This window comes from Strigops habroptila, chromosome 18 (genome assembly GCF_004027225.2).
Source record: "Strigops habroptila isolate Jane chromosome 18, bStrHab1.2.pri, whole genome shotgun sequence".
NCBI classification, from domain to species: Eukaryota; Metazoa; Chordata; class Aves; order Psittaciformes; family Psittacidae; genus Strigops; species Strigops habroptila.
The window spans coordinates 5,635,622-5,658,905 of NC_044294.2; the positions used below are offsets into that span (position 1 = coordinate 5,635,622).

Genomic DNA, 23,284 nt, shown 5'->3' on the forward strand with positions numbered 1-23,284 from the left:
CTGGCCCCAATTTTCCTGAAAACTGCCTTCCGAATTACTAACTCCATTCTGGCGCATCCCAAGTGGGGCACACAGAATAGAGTCAAGGGTCAAAACTGCTCTGAAGGTTTGGAACTAACAAATGTCTCCTGAAAACATTGACAGTTTATATTATAAGGCAATGGAGTGAAGGCATTCAGTGTCCTGCATTGGGTTGTTCATTAAGGAGTTGTGTCTTATTAAATCTTACTTGGCAAACGAATCCAAACTAGCTTGCATGCGAACATTCATGTGGGTTGAAAACTGGCTTAAGAACCATAAACAAAAGAAACGAATGCCATCAATCTATCGAGTTGGAACAGGCATTTGATGGGGGTACAGAGAGCAGAATTAGAAACAGGTCTGCGTGGTGTTGTCCTCAGGGATGGAGCAAGGCAGCAAGGATCACGTTAGAGACACCTCCAGGTGGTACCAGACTAGGACAAGCTGCAGATTCCTGTAAGGGAAGGGAGATTTCAAGCCTGGCTTTTTCCTCAAACATACAATGTTTTCACTTGTATGACTTAATTGGCTTCATTCCTCTTTTACACCAGCACGAGAACAAACTCAAGCAGAACACAGTGCCCTTGTCCCCTGTGTGCCCAGGGGATGGCACAGTCTTGGCATGATGACACTGTTTAGACAGGAGCATGGAGTAACTGGGCACAGATTCTGCCTTGACAGTGTTAGTACTTGAGAAATGAACCAGAGCAGAAGATCAAAGGGGGAGGCTGACATGCCCAATAAAGATCTGGCAAGGGGAAAATTCCACTGGAATATGGACACACATGTTTGTCCTGTACTGCCAATGGGCAATGTTCCTGCCTCCTAATGTGAATGATAAGAGCATCATCGTGTTGCCTGAGCACATGACATGAGCGATCATGCCCAACAAACAGCCTTTGGGTGTGCCATGGAACTTGTAGCATGACCAAGAAGCCCAAGATACAGGAGGGGGTGGGAGCCTGTGGTAACTCAGCTGCAGCAACCATGAGGTGGTAAACCATGAGTTTGTTCCAACTTGGAGTGCATTGGGAATGCAGATCAAAGCCTGGAGGAATGTTCCCAGAAATCACGGGAGTGGGGAAGGTGGGGGGAGAGCAGAATCTAAAATCCACCAAACACATGAGCTTTCCAGAGCAAGCCAGCCAACGCCAGCTCCCACCCTCCTCTTCCACCTGCCTCTCCTCTCCCTCTTCTTCCATCAGTCACTTTAAATCCAGAGCTTTCCCTTTCTCCCAACCCTATTTCACGGTGTAAGCTCCAGGACAGCAGGACATACAGCTGAATTGAATCTGTCTGTCCTAAAAAGAGACCTAACTCCTGGGGCTGCGTGATGCTTTGTGCCTCTGAACTCACTCAGAGATGGTGCCCATTGAAACCAGGGCATCTCCTGCAGAAAGCTGGGGTTTTCCCCTCATCTTCTGTTGTGCGCATGATGCTGAGATGCCACAACCTGGTTCAGCATGTGTCCTACCAGCACATGGGGCTCTCTGTCACCCTGTTCTGAGACCAGAAACCCCAGCCTGGACTCCCCAAGCTCCACACTCCTTTCCTGTTAATCCTGGAGGTCCCAGATCCATTTAGGGACTTATCAAACACTCAAACACACCCAAGAAAGTGAACATAAAGGTGCAGAGCTGCCAGGAAACAAGTCAAGAGGCACATTTAACAGTGAATACATGTAGACTGCTGCCAGCTAAGGCATGGGAGCGGGCAGGAGCTCCAGGGAGGTGAGGACAGACAGCCCCTCGCCAAGCAACCACAGCCTGGTAGGATGGATGCTGGGAGCAGGCCGAGGATGCTGTAGTACAGAAACACCTTCCCTCTGGGCAAGCACTCCAGTCTTCTGGACAACACTCCCTCCCATGTGGAAATCAGCAATCAAAAGGAGCAATTACCCCAAATCACAGCCCCCAAGTGACAAATAGCCCAGCCTGCCAGACAGCCTGCATACTGCAGAGAGGCAGGTTACAACCTGCTCACACACATTAAAGGGACGACCCTGTGCTGTTTGTGCTGTCAGAGGCCTAATTATGGGAGCAATTTTCTCTAGATTCCGGAGGGGAGAGACAGGGAGGGAGAGGGAGAGGGCACCCACACATGCCTGCTCTGCCACTGGGATGTGTGGCTCCTAGAACAGCCCAGATCCTCCCCATGACCTCTGCAGAGTCCCCATTGCAATGCACTTTGCTTCCAGCCTGGCTTACACTGCTCAGCCTCGACACCTGCCTCCTTCACAGACAAAACACGTAAAAAGAAATGAGCTTTGTCAATGCTAAACGAATATAAAAAGCTTGCCAGCATCTGTGCCCAACCTCTTGGTTCTGCTTTGGACTTGCTGAAGATGAGTCTGGTCACAAATGATGTTCACTGTCTCCTTTTGGGAGATGCGAGTCAAGCAGGCAACAAGTTTCTTACCTGTGACCCTGGAGAAGTCCAACCTTGACCTTTGTTTGACCACTTGGGGATCAGATAGTAAAGCACAAATGCAGCAGCAATTTGGGGTCTTAATAGGTTGTTAAACCTGTTTTCATGATTTCTAACTGATGGGCACTGGCACTTGGTCCATGTTTCCTCATTGGAGAAACGGGAGAAGATTCTCCTTAGGTCAAGCCTAGACTCGAGTCATGGACATCTGTGAAAGTGATGGTAACAGTGATGCAGTTTCCAATGTCAGTGAAAATTCCAAATCCCTGTTAATGCCCCAGCCTGCTCTGGGCCTTGCTAAAATCTGAGTGCTCTGATCAGGTGATGCTGTACAATGATGAATCCCACAGGTTTCTGTGGACAAATTCTTTCAGCCAGTTCTGACCATTGTCCCTTGCTCTTTGTTCTGTTCCCCTGTTGTTTCCACTTTCCTTTGTGATGCTGCTCTGCACTTTGCCTTTCTTTCTCATCCCTCCGCATTCATCTTCACCCGTCAGCCTTCCCAGGCTGCATTGTCCCTGTCCTTGTCCTCCCTCTACGCTTATCTCCAGCTGTAACTTGTTCAAGAACCCCTTCTGACTTTTCTGTCCTGGTTTTGGACAGATGAGCTGGCTCTGCTGTGGAACCTACACAGTACTCCCCATCTCCAGCCCCTTTCCCTGTCTCCCCTCACAGCAGTGATACTAAACTCAGGTGTTGAACGAACTAGGCCTTAGCTGTGACTATACACATCAAAGTAGAGCTGGGAATGAGGGAGTGGAAGAAAATCAAGTGGCATCGAGCTTTGAAGGGCAGGTCAAAGGAGAACCTGAAGGATGCAGAAACTGGCCACATCTAGACAAAAGGCACAGAAAAGGGCCATGATTTAGAGATAATCCCCTCAGGACCATGCGTGAGTGAGCAGAAAGTAGTTCTTCCCCTGTTCCACCCTCACTGTCAGGTGCCTGGCATAGAGCAGGGTCTGTAGGTTGGTCAACGCCGTTGAGCAGAGGTCCCTCTCACAGGCAGCCTGTGCTGTAAAATGGAGTGGGGTCCTCTTCAGGTATCCAGGGAATGACTTGAGCCATGAGCTGCCACTGGACACTGATAATGCTGGATTCAGGTCTGGCAGGAGTAACAAACTATTATTTTCTTTGCCTGTTCCCCAACTGTAAGGGAATGAAACACAAAGGTTGCCCAAGCGTGTGACCATGGCTCAGCCTGCAGGTGTTGCAGCCTCCTCCCCACGGGAACTGTGGCAAGATGAATGAATTGTTAAGCCTCTGCAGACAAGGGACTGTCATTACAAGGATGTTGACACATTACTGGCTCTTCTCTTCACTGCAGACGCCTCTCTGGAAACCAGATCTCCAGGATCCCAGGGGAAGCTTTCTCTGGCCTCTACAGCCTGAAGATTCTGTAAGTAACTCCATCCCTTCTGCAGAGCCACCACCTCCCCAGCCCTTGGTAATGGCCAGCCTTGGTAAATGAAGGCTCCCTTGTCATTGTGGGCAGGCCACCCACCCTCTGCCTGTACAGTGGGGATAGTCTAAGTGACAAAGCTTACCAGCAAGTACTTTCCTACGGGCCAGGTTGTCTCACCACTGATGCAGTCACACCAGTTTTGCATCCATGTGACAGTCCCACAGGGTCTGTGAAGGGTACTGAGGTGGGAATCCATTTCTCCCTTTCAGAAACCATCTTAAAAATCTCCTGCAATAAACATTTCATCCCCAAGGGGATGTTTTGAACTCAGCCACAATATGAAATTGTTGTAGCTGGTCCAGTTTACACAGAGCGAGCAGGTACAAACCTGCTTCCAGGATTAGAGAGCATAGGGCTGTTTACTACGTCTTCTGAAGATGTAAAGTATGAATCCTGCCCTAAATCTCAGGGCTTAGAGATTTATCCATCCCCTGCATTAGGCAACAAATCAAAGGAACTGTGGAAAAACCGCAGCTCTCCCACCCAATTTCAACAAGAGGAACTTTCTCCTCCAGGAACGCGGGAGCTTTTAAAGCCGCTTTTGATCAATTCCTATTTGTGTCAGGCCCAGGTAACTACTGATGCAGGGTACTAGAGCAATGCCTCCCTTCTGGAGGCAGCACAGCTCCCCACGGGTTGCAGAAAGGAGAGCAGCATGCTTGCTCTGTCCTGCCACCCAACGTGCTCCACCACAGGGCAGTAGCAGTAGCACATTCACCAGTGACCCTGTTGTAAGGATCAGCTTGAAGGCTTAGAGCATTTCCAACTGAGAAATGGTTGGATGGAGAAGCTTTCTCAAGGGTGTTTTGTGAGAGCTGAAATTGGTGTCCTAGTGCTTCAGGACAACCTCATCACCGCTCCTCACCAGTGGGGCAGGGCAGGGCTGGCTGTGTTTGAAAATGAACCTCCTGCCCATGTCCTCCTCCTGCATCTCCTGTGTAAAACTGGTCCATGGGCAGCACAAATAGCCTCAGATGTCTCGGTGCATGCAGGGGGCAGTCTGAGCCTTAAACACTCTGGCAGTCTCAGATCCCTGCTCCATCAACTCCTCATTTTCCTCTAATCACTCTGTTGTACCCCACTCCCACCATCCCACCATCCTCAAGACCTCTCTTCACCTTCCCTGGTGATTTTCTCACCGCCTGCTCTGCATGGGCACAGGCCAAGTGCAGGGACCACAGAGCATCACGAGCTTCCTCACTGATGCACTCAGAGCCAGTTCCCACAGGGTGCATGGTGCAAGGCTGCTGGGACCCCTCTGAGAGGAGCTGAGAAGTGTGAACTGTGTAGGTCTATGATCATCATCTCTGGGTCTTCCTCCTCACTTGCAAAAGGGGAGTGTAAGCCCCAGTGGTCAATCCCCCAGGTGCTCTCTGCAGCCCACTGCAATGAGGAAGCTTATCCAGGTGGGCAACTTCACAGGAGGACCAACACAACTTTCTGGGGCTCCTGGTCCTGCACATGGGTTTGCTTTTGTGGCCAAGGTGTGCTGGAGGGATAAGACACTGGGTCCTGCAGCCCAGTGAAGAAAACCGAATTACTTTGTTTAAAAACAGTGAGAAGGATCAGGGGTCTGGTGATGACCTAAAGGAATAATGAGTGAACTGAGGTTACTTAACCTGAAGTAGAAGTGAAAGAGGACAAACACAAACCTTTAAGGACAAGCAGCTGCTGCAATAAGGAAGGAAATACATGTTCTCCATATCTGAAATAGGACTAGCAGGTTTTGGAGCAGCTGGCACCAGGGATATTAAGGACAGTTTACATCTAGAACTGTGGATGCTCTGACAGAGGTGACATGCATGGCTAGAGTTGGGAATGGCTGCCCCAAACATGGCCAGCTGAAGTCTGTAGGTATTCAGGAGCTGACTCACATCAGTATCAGAGATCTTACCTCTGGTGACAGGAGTGTCCCCCATGGAGACAGGTTGGGGATGGCAACAATTTTCATAACTTAATTTTAATGTGCTAATTGCAGTCATGTGCATGTCCACAAGTAAACTCTCGCATTCATCTTGGGCTGTCAGGGGGCCTGGTGCTTTCCCGGTCTTTCCAGAGAATTAGTTTATGTTTTAGAAAGGATGGGAAACACCCTGGGATTTCCTCCACAAACCTGCCTGTGCAGATGGTCCTCTCCCTGCCTTCGCAGTGAATCCCAGAGCTACTGGAAGCAGGACGAGATTCTTGGCTCTGCCTCCTCCAGCTGCTTCACTGCACAAAAACCACCTGGAAAGTGGCCATGAAGATAGGCCTGTGGAGAAACCATGCAGGAGTACACCCAGGGAGGCAGGTGTGTGGAGATTTGAAAGAGGGCAAGCGAGGAGCCAGGCTGCCCCACTGCCGGCAAAGCACGGTGACACATGGGAATATGCTGAGATCTTCATGCACCGAGCCTTGAGCCAGCCCCCATCCAAAAGCTGCACCTCTCCCAGGGGCTCTGGCCAACCCACACCTTCCCCACGGATGTTGATGCTCTTGGGTCCATGCTTTAGTAGATCATTAAAAACCAGATGCATAGGCTGGTTTGTCTCCTCTGACGAGGTCCTTCCCTTACAAAATTAACTCTTTAGTCCATGCTCTTCCAGCGTTGGAGCTTTCCAGGGTAGCAGGATATGCCACGTAATCAGAGCCTCTGGAAAACTGGAAAGTTGCCTGTCCTTCCAGACCTCCTCTTGAGTTGTCTGAATGCCCCTTACCTCTGAGTGCCCTGAATGGAGCTCCATCTGCCAGGAAACATCCCTCCCAGCTGGCAATGTGGCTAAGCTTGTGATGCCACAACTTCACACCACATCCCACCCTTGCACATGTATCCCTCATCAAATGCTCTCTGCAGCACAAGCAGGATTGCCAGGCCTCTTACTTTCCTGGCTGAACATGCAGCAGCAGCACTTACTAGCCAAGAAGGAATCCCACACCAAACTCTGCAGGGAAAGACTCCAAGTACAACCACAGCCTGAGCCTGCCTCACCCCAAAATGTGGAGGGCAAAATGCCTGGATGCATCCTTTTGGCCGCAGACCCTGCACCCACAGCAGCTAGCTGGGATGGCCCACGCTGTTGCTCCATTCCTCAATAAGCCTGTGAGAGCATCCAGACCCAGCGTTGCCCACAGCCTGCCTGCACCAGTGTGTGACTCAGTGCTGCCTGCAGCTGCTCCCATCCACACACTGTCCCGGTGCTGTCCACTGCTGCTCTTCATACAACTCCTGTTGGCTGGAGTGAGCCTGGCAGGATGGCCTTGCTCTGCACATGCCACATTTCCTGGCCGGATGGACCCTACCCAATGGCCACCCCCACTGGTCCCTCCTTCTCTTCCCTCCTTGAGCTGCAATCGCAGCATCTCCTGTGGTCCAGGGCAAGCACTGTCTAGCCTGGCTTGTTGAGCACACATCAAAAAACATCACCAAAAAAGCCATGTTGCCTCAGGATGGCAGGTCTGCAGGTGGCTTGAGACACTTCAGGAATCCCCAGAGAGACCTTATGTCTACCTGTGCAGAACAGAAATACCTTTGAAACAAAGGGAATGGTGTGGCATATCCAAGAGGCGCTCCCATGGGGAGGGAAGAGAAACATGCAGAAGTTGGAATGTCTTTAATCCCCATGCACAAGCTCCAGGCACAGTTGCCTCAAGCAATAACAGCCCTTTGACTGTGCTGGCTGAGTCACTTCAGCCTCCCAAGATGGGGACATTTTATCATGCACAGGCCTGTACTTCTGAGGGCTGTAAGTCTGCTAAGACTGTCTTGTGCAAGGATCCTGGTGTGATGAGACCTGATCCCAGCACTTTTCTGGTCGTTTGGGCATGGTCTCTGCCAACAAACAATCCTCCTACTTCTGAAAATAAAACATGACCTCTGAAGAGTTGTGATTTATGCTGGTTCCAGTCAGGCTGCTGTGGATAGCAGGTTGTGCGTCCATGTCTGCAAGTGTCTGCAAGCTCCAATACGGTCACCTGAACAGTGCCAACCAAAGGCAACTGCACTATCCAGGCCCTCTTTTGAGCACTTTCTGGCCTGAGTGGTCCCTGCTCACCATACTCATCAATGTCCTCAGCTTGCCCAGATGGTCTGGTCCTGCATTTGATAGTGGCTCATCAACCAGCACAGTCCTGTAGGACTTTACTCATTGATACAGCTGCTTGAAGACAGAAAAATGCACTCAGCAATTGAGAATCTGCACCAAGGTGGTCATAGAGCTCAGTAGACAGTGACATTGCTCTGTGAGCACGAGACATCAAGCTGTGAATAAGGTTGTCTCCAGGCTCCTATGAAGTAGCAGCCTGCAGTAGGAAAGGTAACAAAGTCCAGGAATTTTGTTTGAATTGGAGCCAGGAGCTGATGGAGAGGGAGGAGCAAAGACAGATGCTGATGGAAGAAGGCTGAGGCCAGTGTGATGCCATCATCTGGATGGCATCCCTTCCCTCCAGTGCATCAGCCAAACCACACAGCTTCGTGTTGTCAGCAAACTTGCTGAGGGAGCATCAATCCCACCATCCATGTCACCGACAAAGATGTTGAACAGGATCAGCCCCAACATTGACCCCTGAGGGACACCACTTGTTACCCATCGCTGGTTGGACATTGAGCCATTGACACAACTCTTCGCGTGCGGCCATCCAGCCAATTCTTTATCCAAGTGGTCCATCCATCAAATTGATGTCTCTCCAGTTTAGAGACAAGGATGTTGTGTGGGACAGTGTCAAACGCTTTGCGCAAGTCCAGGTAGATGATGTCGACTGCTCTGCCCCATCCACCAGTTCCATAGCCCCATCATAGAAGGCCACCAAATTGGTCAGACAGGATTTCCCCTTAGTGAAGCCATGTTGGCTGTCACCAACCACCTCATTGTTTTTCATGTGCCTTAGCATCCTTTCCAAATCATTTGTCTGTGCCAAACCGGCTTCATTTTGGAACCAGCCCATGCTGCTGGTGGTCTGGAAAGTCTCTCAGTCTGTGTTACTGGTTGGAGAAGGGACTTGTAATAGATAGGAGGCAGCAGGATCCAGCAGTATTATGACAGTGGGTTTTGCTTTAATATTGACTCCAGATACTTCCACTGACCAGCTCTAAGCACTGAGCTCAGACTTCATAGAGCCACTGAGATCTGGTGTGTGTCCCACCAAAACCCCAACAGCAGTTCCTAAAGACCCACTCTATTCAGCTGTACATCTTCTTGATTTTTAACAGACCTGAATTGTTGAACTTCTCCACTGGGCTGCGGGATGCAGTGTCTTACCCCTCCAGCACATCTCATCTGCAAAGACAAACCCACATGCAGGACTAGAAGCCCCACAAGTTGTTTTGGTCTTTGTATAAAGTTGTCCACCTTGATGAGCTTCCCATGCTGCTTCTCCATGCCCTATGCTCACTTCCCTCTCTGATAAGTCCTCCTGGGTCCTGCCCATTCAGCCCAACGGCTCCGGTCACCCGCTCCTCTGAAGCTTCTGGGCTGATTTGGATTTTTCCACAACAGCTCCGGTTACTGCTTCAAGTTGTGCTCCAAAGCCCCTTAGCAAACAGCTATGGAGTGGCTCTTCACCCATTGTGTTTGCAGCTGTCCCACAAGTTGAATAAAAAACCTGCCCACAGGCTAGTTTCCATAGACCCTGCAGAGGTAACCACCACTGGCATGCACTGGGGGATTGATCTGTCATACAAGTATTAATATGGACAACTCAGCTGGAAGTACTGGTAGTTCTCTGGACTAACAGTGTGCAGTGGAAAGGCCCCCTTATGGTCACATCCTTCCCTCACCAAGCTCACCCCGGTACCCTGTGCTGCAGGATCTCAGGCCAGCCTGGGCTACAGCTGACCTGCCAGCAGCCTTAAGCTTGCTTAAGAGGCCTGAGTGACCAACGGGGTGCTTTCCAACCCCTCCAGCTTCCCAACGGGAGTCCAGAACAGCTTCAGATAAAATCAGTGACATCCTCCATACTGTGTCAGGCTTTTTTTTTTTTTTTTCAACAAAGTTTTCTTTTTTCTAATTATAGGATGCTGCAGAACAATCAGATGAGTTGCATCCCTGCAGAGGCACTGAGAGATCTTCCAAACCTCCAATCTCTGTAAGTCATTAAAAATCACTGCTGTGAACTGTACAGTCCCTTGGGGGCCCCAGGGCTTCCCAGCACTAGAGTCATTAGTTCCTTTGTCAAGGATGTTCTGCCCCTTCTTCCTTTTCTTTTCCAATTAAAGCAAAGATTACTGTCACTTAGCTTAGAAGGGAGAGGAGGGCAGTTTTCAAGGAAGGAACATTGTCTTGGTAAAGGATGTTGAAATTACAGCTCCCCATGTGCGCATTGTGATGAAAAGGCCACCAGCGCCAATGCATATTTCAAGGAACGCTGGAAAATATCCACCCAGAAGGGGCTCTGTCCTCTCTGTTGTGGACCACAATGGGGAAGGGACCTGCCAGGGAGCACAGAGGACACTCTGACCTGCCAACACGCGAGCTGGGCTGATTTATCCAGATAGAGGGTATCCATGCCAGGGTAGAAATGCTTTAAAACACTTCTAGTGATTCAGCCATGAAAAGAAGCTGAGTCTGCAATCATGCTTTTCCTTTAAAGTAACTATATCCACAGCAGGTTTGTCCTACTGTATTTGCTAAAAATCACCCATCACTGAACTATCTGCAGTTTTCCTGAGTCAGGAAACATTTGGAATCAGATCCTGGCAGTGCCACTGAATTTAGGGATGGTCTGTTTGGTAATTGCCCAGCTTGTATAATCAGCACCACCGAAGCTTGTAAAAGCATTCTGAATTGGGCTGAACCACTGCAAACAGTAGTGGCACAGGCTGGACAGTCACTATGTCTTAAGGCAGATAGAGGGCTAAGATGCTCTGCTTGGTTTTCACTGGTGCTGCCATGACTTCTCCAAATGTAGTTACTAACTTCAGGCCAAGAGCCTCCAGTATAGGTCTGCATTAGAAATATTTTTTTTCTTCCTTCTTTTTCAAATATCTGAGTCATTTTCCACGAGTTTATGAGACTCTTGTGTATTCATTGCCAAAAATTTAGCCAGCCTGGAACACCTATAGGTCACCTACAGCATGGTTTCCAAGCATTACTGGTCAGACCATCTAAGAACCAGTGTACTCATGTTGCTCAGAGACTATTTTTTTTCCATCCAGAAAGGCGAAGAGCCTTTATAGCACATCGTGACAGTTGATGAGTTACTATCCTTGTGTGGCACTTCATGGAATATTAACTCTCTGCTTTGCAAGTTGGCAACACATCCAAAGCAGGCAGGAGAGCTGAAAAGGGGGGTGAAAATGGGAGCCAGCATGAGTGGAACAGAGAGCTGTACTAGACTGAAAGGGATTGTGCACTGGTTGTTTTCTTGCTCTTTCAGATATTTGCATTCGATGCCCCCATTCATCATTCTGGGATTCAGGCAGGATTTGAAGGGAAAGTACATATCTCTTGTGGACAAGCTGTCACAGGAGAGGAAAAACAGGCTTCTCAATACAAAAGTCTTTCCTCAGGTTTATGACAGAAGCAGCCAACTAAGTAGAAGCTGAGAACAATAGTTTTGAGCATAGTTCTACCAATAGGATTTACCAGGAAAGGAATGAGGTGGCCAAAAAAGTGGAACAAAATGGAAGGCTTCTAACCACTGTTGGACAGGGAGAGGCTGGTATTTACTGACTGCACAGCACCAACGTAGAGCTGAAATGTAGCAAAAACCAACGGAGTTGGTGGAGTCTCTGAAATAGGAAAGCAAAAAATAACGACTTATAAACTCCAGTTGTCTCTAAAAGCAGCAGCTGTCTCGCGTTTTACCTTCAGAGAGAGGAAGCAGCAGCTCTCTGTTAACATGGCCTGGGTCCTGCTTTCACATCTGGCTCTAGAAGACCAGAAACAAGGCAGGAGAAACAATAGCTAGGTGTCACAAAGACCAGGCTTACACTGCTCTCCTGTGGGCCTCCCCCCACTCTTCCCTTCTGATCTGGTTAATATGAGGATCTGTCTTCAGGGAAGGAACCTTCTCTAAGGTGTGCAGGATTTTCCATGGTGTCACCCACAAAAGACATGTTCTTGTGCAGGAACCAGCAATGGAAGGACACTAAATTTAACTAACCTAGAATCAGGCAATAATTGCTCTCTAAGTAATCGAAGTTACTGAATTCCCAATTGTTCACAGGACAGCATGCCAAAAAAACTGACTTCAGATTCAGGCAAATTTAGGTGAGATTGGTGGAACAGGGTGTTCCCCTGTGGATGCTCTCCAAGAGGATGTTCCCATTGCCCCATACTTTTTCTAACTAAGATGCAGTCCTGAGTTTTGGCAAATACTATTTCAAGCACACTAGCAGGGTTTCCTCCTGCAAACTATAACACAAGTGCTGGGAAGACTGCAAACTGGGCAGAGGTTTTCACTCATCAATTTAACTCTGTGCCAAGGGCATTTGTGGGTAAAGGACGCCCATTCCCTGTCACTTCATGTGCTGACCCAAAGCTTGGCTGCTCCAGGTTGGCTTACTGCGCATCACCGAGTACCACTCATCAGTGACTTGATGTGCTCTGGGCCACTCCTCTTCCAGAGGGAGGCATCCACTTATAGGGGCTCAGCATTTCCCGACCAGAGATGCTCATGATTCACTCTGCCCCATGGATGCCAGCCAGCCTGAGGAGGCAAGTGTCAAATCCACCCAAATACCCCCATCCACATCACACATACCTGTCCTTACAAACACCCCTCATCTCAGGTCCTCTGAAGCTGCAGCCATGCCCGTGGGGCCAGAATCAGACCTGCCTTGCTCCCTGTCAGCTACAGGATGTGGAGGCATTGCTGCCTGGAGCCCGAGCTGTCAGGAAGGAGACCTTGGCAGGAATCACTAAATGAATACAAAAAGGAATTTAGATTTCAAAAGAAGAGAATACAACACTGGAGTCTGAGCTTCCTACCAACTGCGAGGGAGCTGCTTCCCAGCAGGCTTGCTTTATCTGGGAAGCATGTTGGGAAGCCTGGTGGGGAGGATTAGAGAGAACATGCACACCTGATGGCAATGCTCTGAGCCCTGCTATGGGTGCCAAGGCTTTACGTAATGCTCTGATCTAGTTGTGATCCCCTGGCAGAGTATCTGGTTACCAGTGGTTTATAGGTGCAGTAACAACATACCATGTGTATTCTGGAAGAGTCGTGTGTCAGTCTAATTAACGACTTTGTGGTTTGTGAGCACTTACCTAAAGCAGATGGGCACTGTGTCTGTTCCTCTGCCAGGCAGAAGGAGTCCAAGGTATTTCAAAGTGAGCAGGTGTTATAAATTATAATTACCAGGCTTGCAGAGAAAGCAAAGAGAAAAGAAATCTGATGGATTAAGAGATCAAGATAAACTCTTGGGTTTTCTTTTTCAAATACTTATGGAAAGTGATGAGAATGGCTGGCTCTTTCTGGAGTTTCTCGCACTTTGGGAAGGTGCTTAGCTTGTGTCTGGCTCATCTGGGTGGGTGTTGTCTACACCAGTTTGGAAGGGGAAGGGGGACTGGTGCCAGCCAGAAGAGCATCAGAGCTTTTCCAGTATGGGTGGCTATATGGTAGCCTCAGGACACACCTCAGACAGCGTGGCTAATCCAGCTGCTATTCCATCTGTATATGGTTGCAGTGGTGACACCTGGAGAAGAAAAGGCTCTGGGGAGAGGTTGTAACAGTCTTCCAATATCTAAAGGGGGCCTAAAAGAAATCTGGAGAGGGACATTTTACAAAGGAATGTAGTGGGACAAGAGGGAATGGCTTTAAGCTGACAGAGGGGAGGTTTTGATTAGATATTAGGAAAAAATTCTTCACTATCAGGGTGGTGGGACAGTGGCACAGGTTGTCCAGAGAAGCTGTGGCTGCCCCATCCCTGGCAGTGTTCAAGACCAGGTTGGACACAGGGGCTTGGAGCAACCTGCTCTAGTGGAAGGTGTCCCTGCCCGTGACAGGAGGTTGGAACTGGATGAGCTTTGAGGTCCCTTCCAATCCAAACCAGTCTGTGATTCTGTGATGCACCTACACCCAGTAGGTCCCATTCTCTCAGATTCTGTCCTTGCTCTCATGTTAGTTTTCCTTCCTCCCTCACAGTCTTTGTTCACTCTATCCATCATCTGTCTGAAATGTTTTCAAGACTCACCTGCCACTCTGCCATAAATCTGTTGTTCCCAGCAGAAATCAGCCACAGTCCAGTCCCATCAGCACTGGTCCTGCTAACATCACCTTCCCATTTCAGATGGGAAAGTATGACAGCAGTGTCTGTCCTCTTTACATCTGTCCTGCAGAAGGATTTGATGTCTTCATAAGCTGATGGGATGCAACCTGGAGTGTCATATACATTGTTCTTAAAAATATTGCAAGCACTTTCATGTTTTCTACAAATATCATTTCCCATTATATTCTGATTTCACTCCAGGTTTACTTGACTCATAACCTCTTAACGCTAAATCAACCTGATGTACATTCCCTGCATACAGGTTAATTTTGCCTCTAACTAAAATAATCCAGTTCCTCCAACCCGTTGGTTTGCCACTTCTCTGATATCTTTAGCAGGAACCTTTTGGACTCTTACAGAAATGCAATAAAGACTACTTCATCCCCTGTTCCTCAAGGCAGGTAATTATTTTTATACATATGGCCAGAGATTAAAATGCAAAGAATGAATTATAGCAATTCAAGAACATGTGGACTTTGATGTAGACAAAGGCAGAAAGCTCTTCCCACCTGATCAGATTCTCACAAGCACATAAATTCTTATGACAGAAGGAAGAAAAATATTACTTTGGAATCAGCATGGCCTGAAGAGCTCAGTCTATTCATTCCTTGTTTCACTTCTTTGATCTGTTTGAGATTTGACAGTTTGCTGTTAACAGCAATATTCTTCTCTATAAATCACATGTGATGCAGTAAGGTTTAACAAAGATGTTGTTTCCACTGGTTGTTTAGAAGAGAAACGACATGGAGAAAGAAACAAAACCCAAACAGAAATCTATGAAGTCAACATAACATTTCAGTGACTTACAGTCTGTTGGCATAGAAGCTGTCTTGTGGCACGACCACCTCAGTCCTGTAACGTGATTTGTTGGCGACAGGGTCTTTCTGGAACACAGTGAAAAAGAGGTCAGGGAAGAGGAGTGAGGTAGTTCTTAATGTCACTACCTATCAGAAAACACCCTGAAACAAAGCAGCTGCAAGTACTTGCTTGGTGATTAGCATTGCTGAGAGCACAGAACCTTGAATTCTACTTGTAACAGACCACCTTGCAGCAGAAAGCATGTCTGTGGCAGGAAAGAGAGCCCAGAACAAGTGCTAAAGAAGTTCCTTCCACTCTAGAGGACACTTGGTGTTTAAAACTTTCCTGCTCCACATCTGAAATCCCCTCTTATCCCTCAGGCACCTCTTCTCATCAGCCAGCTCTGGACAGGAGCACAGCTAAGTTAGTGGAGTTTTGTCCCCATTCTTGTTTTTGGAAGTCTGGTCTCCATTTTGGCATTTCAAGTGTTTAATGGACTCTCTACGAAGAAGGAAGTCTAGGAGTGGCCACATCCAAGTGAGCACTGCAGACAGGCGTGCCACAAATCTGGATGTACTGCAGGTAACTTTCATGCAGTGATTTAGCCATGGTGCAGTGAGTCCTTGCTGAAGTTTGGCTGCTGTTAGTGTTCCTCACTGGCTGTATGGAAGCAGGAGCCTCTCTGGCACCACGTGCTGTAATCCTTCCTCCCACTGGCAAATCCACTTGGCAGAAAGTGCATCACACTCTTTGACAGGGGCAAAAATGGTGGCTTGGTCACTGTGTTCTTGGTAGGACCCAACAAGCAGCTTCACTGCCTCCCTTTTGCAGCCCTCAAAGAACAGCAGTGGGATCAGCCACTCTGGCATTTGGCATTACAACAGAGCAGCCTGGGCCATTTTTGTAGTTGGGAAGCCGAGTGGCTGGGACCAGGAGGCTGGTGTCTTCATGCCTCTGCTATGACTGGAGTGCTAGATCCTTCCCTCGTGGTGGAAGATCCTAAGATACCACCAGGAAGGAAATCAAATTCTTCTGAGTCATCCTCCATGGCCTCACTACACAACCTTCCTTCCCTTCAAGTAAGCTTATGCTGTGCCCACGCCTCCCTCAGGCAGACCAGGTGGATTTGTCTCCTCTGACCGTAGCTGTCTAGATATTACTCATCTCAGCTAGTCAGCAGTGGAAAATTATCAGCATCTCCAGAGGGTGAATCATCCCTGTTATCTCAGAGCCCTGTCTGGAGGTATGAATCAGTTTCTGGAGGACTCTGGTTTTCTCTTCTGGCTATGGAAAGACCCTATAATTGGTTTCAACTTCTGTGTGAATAAGTCTGGGTGAGATGTGTATTTCCTGCCCCTGGAGAGCAAAATAAAAATGTCCCTCTCCTCATCCCCCACTTGTATCTGGCAAAAACAGATCACCAAGCAACACACATCATCAGAGCATGGGTACCAAAGCAGAGCTGAGCATCTCTCTGACTCTATTGCATGCCTCACCTGTGTAGCAGTGTGTAAAAAGCAGCAGTTTCATCTCTTCATAGACTTTAAAATTCTTCTCTGGAACGTGCCTCTGATTCCTCTCTTGAGACTTCATTTTCTAACTTTCCCATTCATAGAGCTTGTGGTTGGCACCACTTGAAAGGGGGTGATGATGAGTGACACCCTTGCCATGGCCCAGCACCTCTAGAATTCACTGGTTGTGCTCCCAAGGGAAGAGGTCACAGCTTGTGTGGCTTGAGCTGTATTTGTGTAGCAGCTTGGCAGAGGTTATACCTACATACCTGTGCCCAACATGCAGTGTAGTCACCTCCAAACTTTCCTATATCAACTACTAGCAATCCAGTGTGGCTACCAGGAGCTCCATTTGGAGAAACATTCAAGAGGTCATTCACACCAGTCTGAAACTGGCAGTCACTTCTCTATCTATATTGTTCCTACCTTTCTCTGGCCACTCTGCGATGACTGCAGTACCCACCTTTCAATAAGCAAACATCCCTCGGAAGAGACTCTGACAAAGACAGAAACTTAATTCCACCCTCATACCCCTCTCATTTGCACTGTCAGTTCCCATCTCGGGCTGTAATAACTTTCAGGAAAAGGCCCATGTTATCTTGACTGCCCTCCCAGTACCTAGAACATTTTAGACACTGAAGAAATAATAATCACAGCTCACAGCCACAATCCGCACACACACACTCTTGCCTATGAGTCATATAGTAAGTTCCAATGTGTTTTCCATTGACCTTTATTATGGGGACTCATGAACCTTAACTCACCCTCCTATACACACAACTATCTAGGGCATGCTGCATTTCCCTAGTGGCAACTCAATAGAGAAGATGGACAATGGGCCCCAGATGTTACATACAGTAGATATAGCCACATAGCGGGGAAGATGGGTTCCAGATGTTACATACAGTAGATATAGCCACATAGCGGGGAAGATGGGTTCCAGATGTTACATACAGTAGATGTGTCAGTGCAAAAGGAAGATGGGTCACAGATGTTACATGCATTGAATATGTAAGCATTCGTGATGAACCACAGAGAAGCTTCAGGTAAACTCAAGAGAGGAGGCAAGCAAGAAACAAACATTGGATGGTCACAGGGGCTCCTATGGGTGTTCACCCAGCACAAGGAGGCACCCAAACACGCCACAGTACAGTCTGGCACCTCAACAGGAGGAAGACCCACCCAAGTGCCTATCAAAACAAAATAACTACCAGTCTAGCAATGATTGCCTGAGTCAAGCACCACAGACTGGATATTTGGATCCCATGTCAGCTCATGAGTGGAAAGTGAATGGAGCAAGGCAGATGTGAACCCAGCTGTGACACCCTGCAGGTCCTCACTGCTAGACAGGGACCTTGTGATTCATCTGATCTGGGCCTGGTCCCTGTGCATTCAAGATGCAAACTGGCTCTTTTGTCCCACTACATGCTTGGGCCTGAGGATCTGTTGGGGCATTGTGACCTTTTCAGAGCCCTTCTCCCCAGAGAGTCATGTTCCTTCTGTTCCAATGAGCTGCTTCTTCCTTCTCTTTGCCAGACAGCTTGTATGCTTGGCAAACACTGTGTTCCCCAGCAAATATGCAGGACCCACACTGCCTGGTGGGCCTCCGAGCAACTCTGCTTAGCCTCTGCCTACTTTCTGTACACTCTCCATTTCCCTGTGCCTGGCACCACGGGCAAGGAAGGCAATGCCAGGCGCCCAGGGACAGGGCTGGCTGGGGAGTCAGTGCAGCGGTGGAGTGCAGATGTCCAACTGTCAGCAGTTTCTGTAGCTGTACAGAGATCTTGGCAACCCTCCTTTGCACAGTTCTGACCTGAGGGGTTTTGGAGGTGTCTGCAACTGGGGATAACAAAGCCCTCTTGTCTCTACCAAAGGCACTTTGTGTGGAGTCTAGGTATTGCTCTGATTTCATTTCCTGAGCATCCCTCATGGAGGGCTTCCCAGAGGTACTTGTCCCATTAAGTCAGGAGTGAAGACTCATTGCAGTCCAAACAGAGCCCTGCAAACTTTTCCACCAGTTCCTGTTCCACAGCCAACTGGGAACATATTTGCATCTTGAACTTTCATTCACTGCCTGGGATGGTTTTCTCAAGAGATTTTAGCCTGGAAATGGAGCTAGGGAACTCTTGCAAGTCTTGCTTGAGGGCTACAAGCTCTTCTGTAGCAGAGGCAGAGAGCCCAGGTGTTGCAGCAAGCCTACAAGGCAATGTTTTACCTGTTCAATAATGTGTCTTTCATAGAATCATGAAATGGTTTGGGTTGGAAGGGACCTTTAAAGGTCATGTAGTCCATCCTCAACTAGATCAGGTTGCTCAGAGCCCCATCCAACCTGGCCTTGAATGTTTCCAAGGACAGGGCATCTACCACCTCTCCAGGCAACCTGTTCCGGTGTTTCACTACCCTCATCGTAAAAAAATCTTTCCCTATATCTAGCCTGAATCAGCCCTCTTTTAGTTTAAACCATTAATCATTGCCCTATCACCACAGACCCTACTAAAAAGTCTTTCTTATAAGCCCCTTTTAAGTATTGAAAAACTGCAATAAGGTCTCCCAAGAGCCTTCTCCAGGCTGAACAACTCCAACTCTCTCAGCCTGTCCCAGGCAAGGTGCTCCAGCGCTCTGATCGTTTTTGTGGCTCTCCTCTAGACCAATTCCAACAGGTCCATTCTCCCACTATATCTGCAGTACGTTATGACCACAAGGACACAATGGGCAGAACAGAAATTGAACCCAGTTTTGCACCTTCCAGGTTAGCATTGCAATCCCTTGCTGCCTTTTCCTATTGTATTTGGTATCAGTTGATGGAAGAACCTTTGCTCCTCACCTGGGCTATTTGGGCGAACTCGGGGACCCAGAACCTTGTGGCAGGACAGTGTGGCAGTGGGGGACAGAGTGTCTTTGAGCAGGGTGTTTTGCAGGGTTCTGGAGCCATCCTCCCGCCCTGCGCCCTCAGCTCGCTGCACGATGAGTTCCCCAGGAGCTCACAAGCCAGGTAGTGACTCAGTGTGTCTGGGAGTTTTGCTTGAGAAAGGACCTGAGGTGTTGGCCCCAGTCATTAGTAAGTTATCGGAGAAGTTTAGCTGCAGTGACATCATCTCCTTCTTATGTTACTACAAGGAACTTAGATCCTATTATGGGATAGGAGGTAACTCAATCGAGCCTTTCAAGATAAACTCAGACAGGAAGAGAGACATGATTGCCTGGAGGCACCAATTAGACATTTCTGGTGAGATCAGCTCTGTTCAGCCAACACACATGCACGCTGGGGCCAGGGAAGACAGCAAGTACCTTGCTCCCCAAGAAAGGAGTGGTCTCAGGAAGGGGTGTGCAACCAGCTCTTCCTCCCGCTGCTGCTAGGTCAGTCCTCACTCCTTTGAGGGTCACAGCTCTGACTCCAGACCGTCCCTTCCTTATGTCCTATGTGGAGCTGTTGGCATATAATCAAGATGCAGAGAAGCTCCCCAGTTCAGGGAGAGAACAACCCAGCTCAGTACCACCCAATGCTTCATATGATCTTTGGTGGCAAGTTTTCTCCAACTTTATTGAGGGAAATAATAGCATGATACATTGCAAAAAGTACTGGGAGGATGGATTGGAGCTTGAGGTCCTGCTGTCCTGTTGTGACTTGGCTGTCGGCGGTGGAGAAACATAAGAGAGTCTGTTCTGCAGACAGGTTACTGCACATAGTTTGTCTAAGGCATCCAGAGCCAGCTATTATTGGCACTACTGTGTGCAAGGAAGGAAGAACAGCAGCAGAAGTCTGAATATTTCCTGAGAGCATGACATTGTGCATTGTTATCGTTTCCAGTCTGCTCTCCCTGCAAATGCTCCACATCCAGAAGGAACTGGAAAGATATGGGTAAAGTTATTTCTGCCAGTCATAGATTGAGATTTGCACCACATCTGTTAGGGAACAGAGAGACCGTTTCTGGTTAACCATTGCAGCACGCTTCTGCCAGTCATGTAACAGACAGCAGGATGCATGTGCTTATAGATGTCTAGGAAACACACTTGTACACCCTCTGAAACACTCGGGAAGCAGTTATTGGAACAAGACAGTTCTTAGAAACTGCTGGGTCTGTGGCACAGGAAACCAAAGATCTCAGATTATAGCTCGACCTGTTAGAATTAATACAAAGCTTATGACATGCTCACTGCACTGCCAACTGCACAAACACCTCCACCACCTGAACTCCTGAATGGCTGCACTGATTGCACTGCCTTATTTACTGCACACTGGGAAGGAGGACTATCCCTCTTCTGATGGTTTTCTCATTAGAAATGGACTTCCCTACCTGCTTGGTTCCTTCTAGGAATGCTTTTGATCGTAGCACCAGTGTAGCAGCAGGGCCAGGGCAGTGATTGTCCCCCTGTACGGGGCACTGGTGAGGCTGCACCTCGAGTCCTGTGTTCAGTTCTGGGCCCCTCACTGCAAGAGAGACATTGAGGTGCTGGAGCGGGGCCAGAGAAGGGCACCGGAGCTGGTGCAGGGCCTGGAGCACAAGTGTGATGAGGAACGGCTGAGGGACCTGGGGGGGTTTAGTCTGGAGAAGAGAAGGCTCAGGGGGGACCTTATCGCTCTCTGCAGCTGCCTGACAGGAGGATGGAGCCAGGAGGGGGCTGGTCTCTGCTCCCAAGGAACAAGGGATGGGACAAGAGGAAACGGCCTCAAGCTGCACCAGGGGAGGTTTAGATGGAGCTGAGGAACAATTCCTTCCCCAGAGGGTGCTCAGGCATTGGAACAGGCTGCTCAGGGCAGGGCTGGAGTCACCGTCCCTGCAAGTGCTCACACACCGTGTAGCCGAGGCCCTCAGTGCCATGGGTTAGTGGTAGCTTTGGCAGTGCTGGGGAAGGGTTGGGCTTGATGATATTCAAGGTCTTTTCCAACTGGTTGATCCTATGATTCTGTGATCTGGAGACCAGCATGTGTCATCCACTCTCCAGGCCTACAGCACGGCTCAATAGCAGGTGTAGGATGAATCCCACTTCTAAGCTATCCAGCAGCTTCATGGAAGAGGCATCTTCCTTCTGTAAGCAACAAACGGGTTAATCCTTGCAAGGAAAACCAACCAAGTGATTTGGTGAAATAAAGATTAAAACATCTCCGTGGAAGGTGAGGAGCCAGCCCCAGCCTGTGCTGTCCCATTTACCCACTAATCGGACCAATTATCTTAGGTATAAATCATAACACAAAACACTTACGGAGCCAGAGTCACACACTGAAGAAAGGAGAGAACTGTTGGGTTGGTTTTTGTTTAGTATAATTGATATAATTACTAACAACTCTGTGCCAAGAACTTCTCTTCCAGAAGAGAGTGGAGAGCTGTCTGAAAGCCATAGCAATTAGCAATCCCCACATGCACAGCTTTTATTAGAAAGAACGCACCTCTATTCCAGAAAGAGCCAGCAGCTCCCTGAGGAGCAATTAAACAACCCAGAGACACTTTGGTACCAGGAACACAGCCATCACTTAGCCCATGTTCCCTTGTCAATCCTGCAAAGGCACATAAGGAATCCTGCCCATCATGCTGTGTGTGAAATGCCTTCACCTGGACACATCCTCGTTCCTAATTTTAACTTCACTAGCTCCAGATAGGCGCATCTTTCTGGGCTGTGTTCCAAACAGGCTGCTGTTTCTGAGGTAGCTCAATCCCTTGTCCAGCTCATTGCAATCAGCAGAAAGTCTTCCTTTCATTCCACTGAGGAATCTGGTTGGGGTCTGATATTCACACTCTGGAGCAGATGAAGGCAGCAATTACATGGACAGTGGCCACACTCATCACAACATGACACATTGCCACCAAGCAGGCCCTGCAAATGTGAGGCAACAGAAAACTTTGGGTTCATTTGGGTCTTGCAGAGGTGACCTCTCATTGATGGCAGTTGTGGAGACATGGACAGCAGAGCCTGCTTGGAGCTGCAGGATGTCCAAAGCTAGTGGCCATCCAGGAACGTTAACAAACTCCTTAGACGAATCCAAATTATTGTCCCAGTACTAAGCATAGGGATCCACAAAAACAGGGAGGTGTCCGAGTACATTCAAAAACCAACAAAGGACCCATGCTACTTCACTGGCTTTCCTCTCATACCTATGGACCAAGGATGTGAAGAGATGCCTTTCCTGATCATATGCTAAATAACCGTGGAGCAAATCCATTAACGTTAATGGTTTCTCCAACACTTGGTGCACCATCACATTGAGTCAAACTCCTTTGTGGTTCATGTCTATGTTTTCATCACAGAGTTGGGTACCCAGCGTAGTGTACCTGCCTTTGGCTCTGTTTTAGTGTTTCCATTTCACAGAATCACGGAATGGTTTCGGTTGGAAAGGACCGTAAAATCATCCAGTTCCAACCCCCTGCCATTTAGTTTTGAAAAATTATAACTATTCTCGGTGGATATTTCATTTTCTGTTCTTTAATTAATTAAACTTGAAACAGAGCGTTCATTTTAAAACCATTTTCAGTAAACACATAGGACGTTGGATGAAAGAATGGCTCTGAGAAAAGTAAGCAGCACTTTCTTGCTTTTGAAATAGATATTATGATGCCAAAACCAATCAGAATTCTTATCCTGAAGAAGGAACGGAAAAATGAAGCAAAGATTCACATTTCCCATTCAAGTTTTCATTTTAGTCAAGAAGTTCTTGTTTGTCCCAAAACATTTGGATGAAAATTTTCAAATAGAGTCTTTAATCTTCTCCTGAGCTGCTGCAGGGGTTGCTTTCCTGCTCTTTATTATTTGGATTTACCTCATTCTGGGGGGAAACAGTGGTTGGGTCTGCTCCAATGTTCAACTTCCGTCAAAAATATTACTTTAAGTAGTCAAAAATACTGATTTCTATACCCTATTCTTTTGCAGAGCATTGTTGATTTGA

General features: G+C 48.2%; 1 protein-coding gene across 1 annotated transcript in view; it reads left to right on the forward strand.

Annotated features, from left to right (window-relative positions):
- LGR6 (leucine rich repeat containing G protein-coupled receptor 6) overlaps nt 1-23,284 on the forward strand; it is a 108,810-nt gene that overhangs the window by 46,997 nt on the left and 38,529 nt on the right. Inside the window, exons 3-4 of the mRNA XM_030473641.1 lie at nt 3,775-3,846; nt 9,901-9,972. Coding sequence (XP_030329501.1) covers nt 3,775-3,846; nt 9,901-9,972 — 144 coding nt within the window. The remainder of the gene's footprint in view (nt 1-3,774; nt 3,847-9,900; nt 9,973-23,284) is intronic.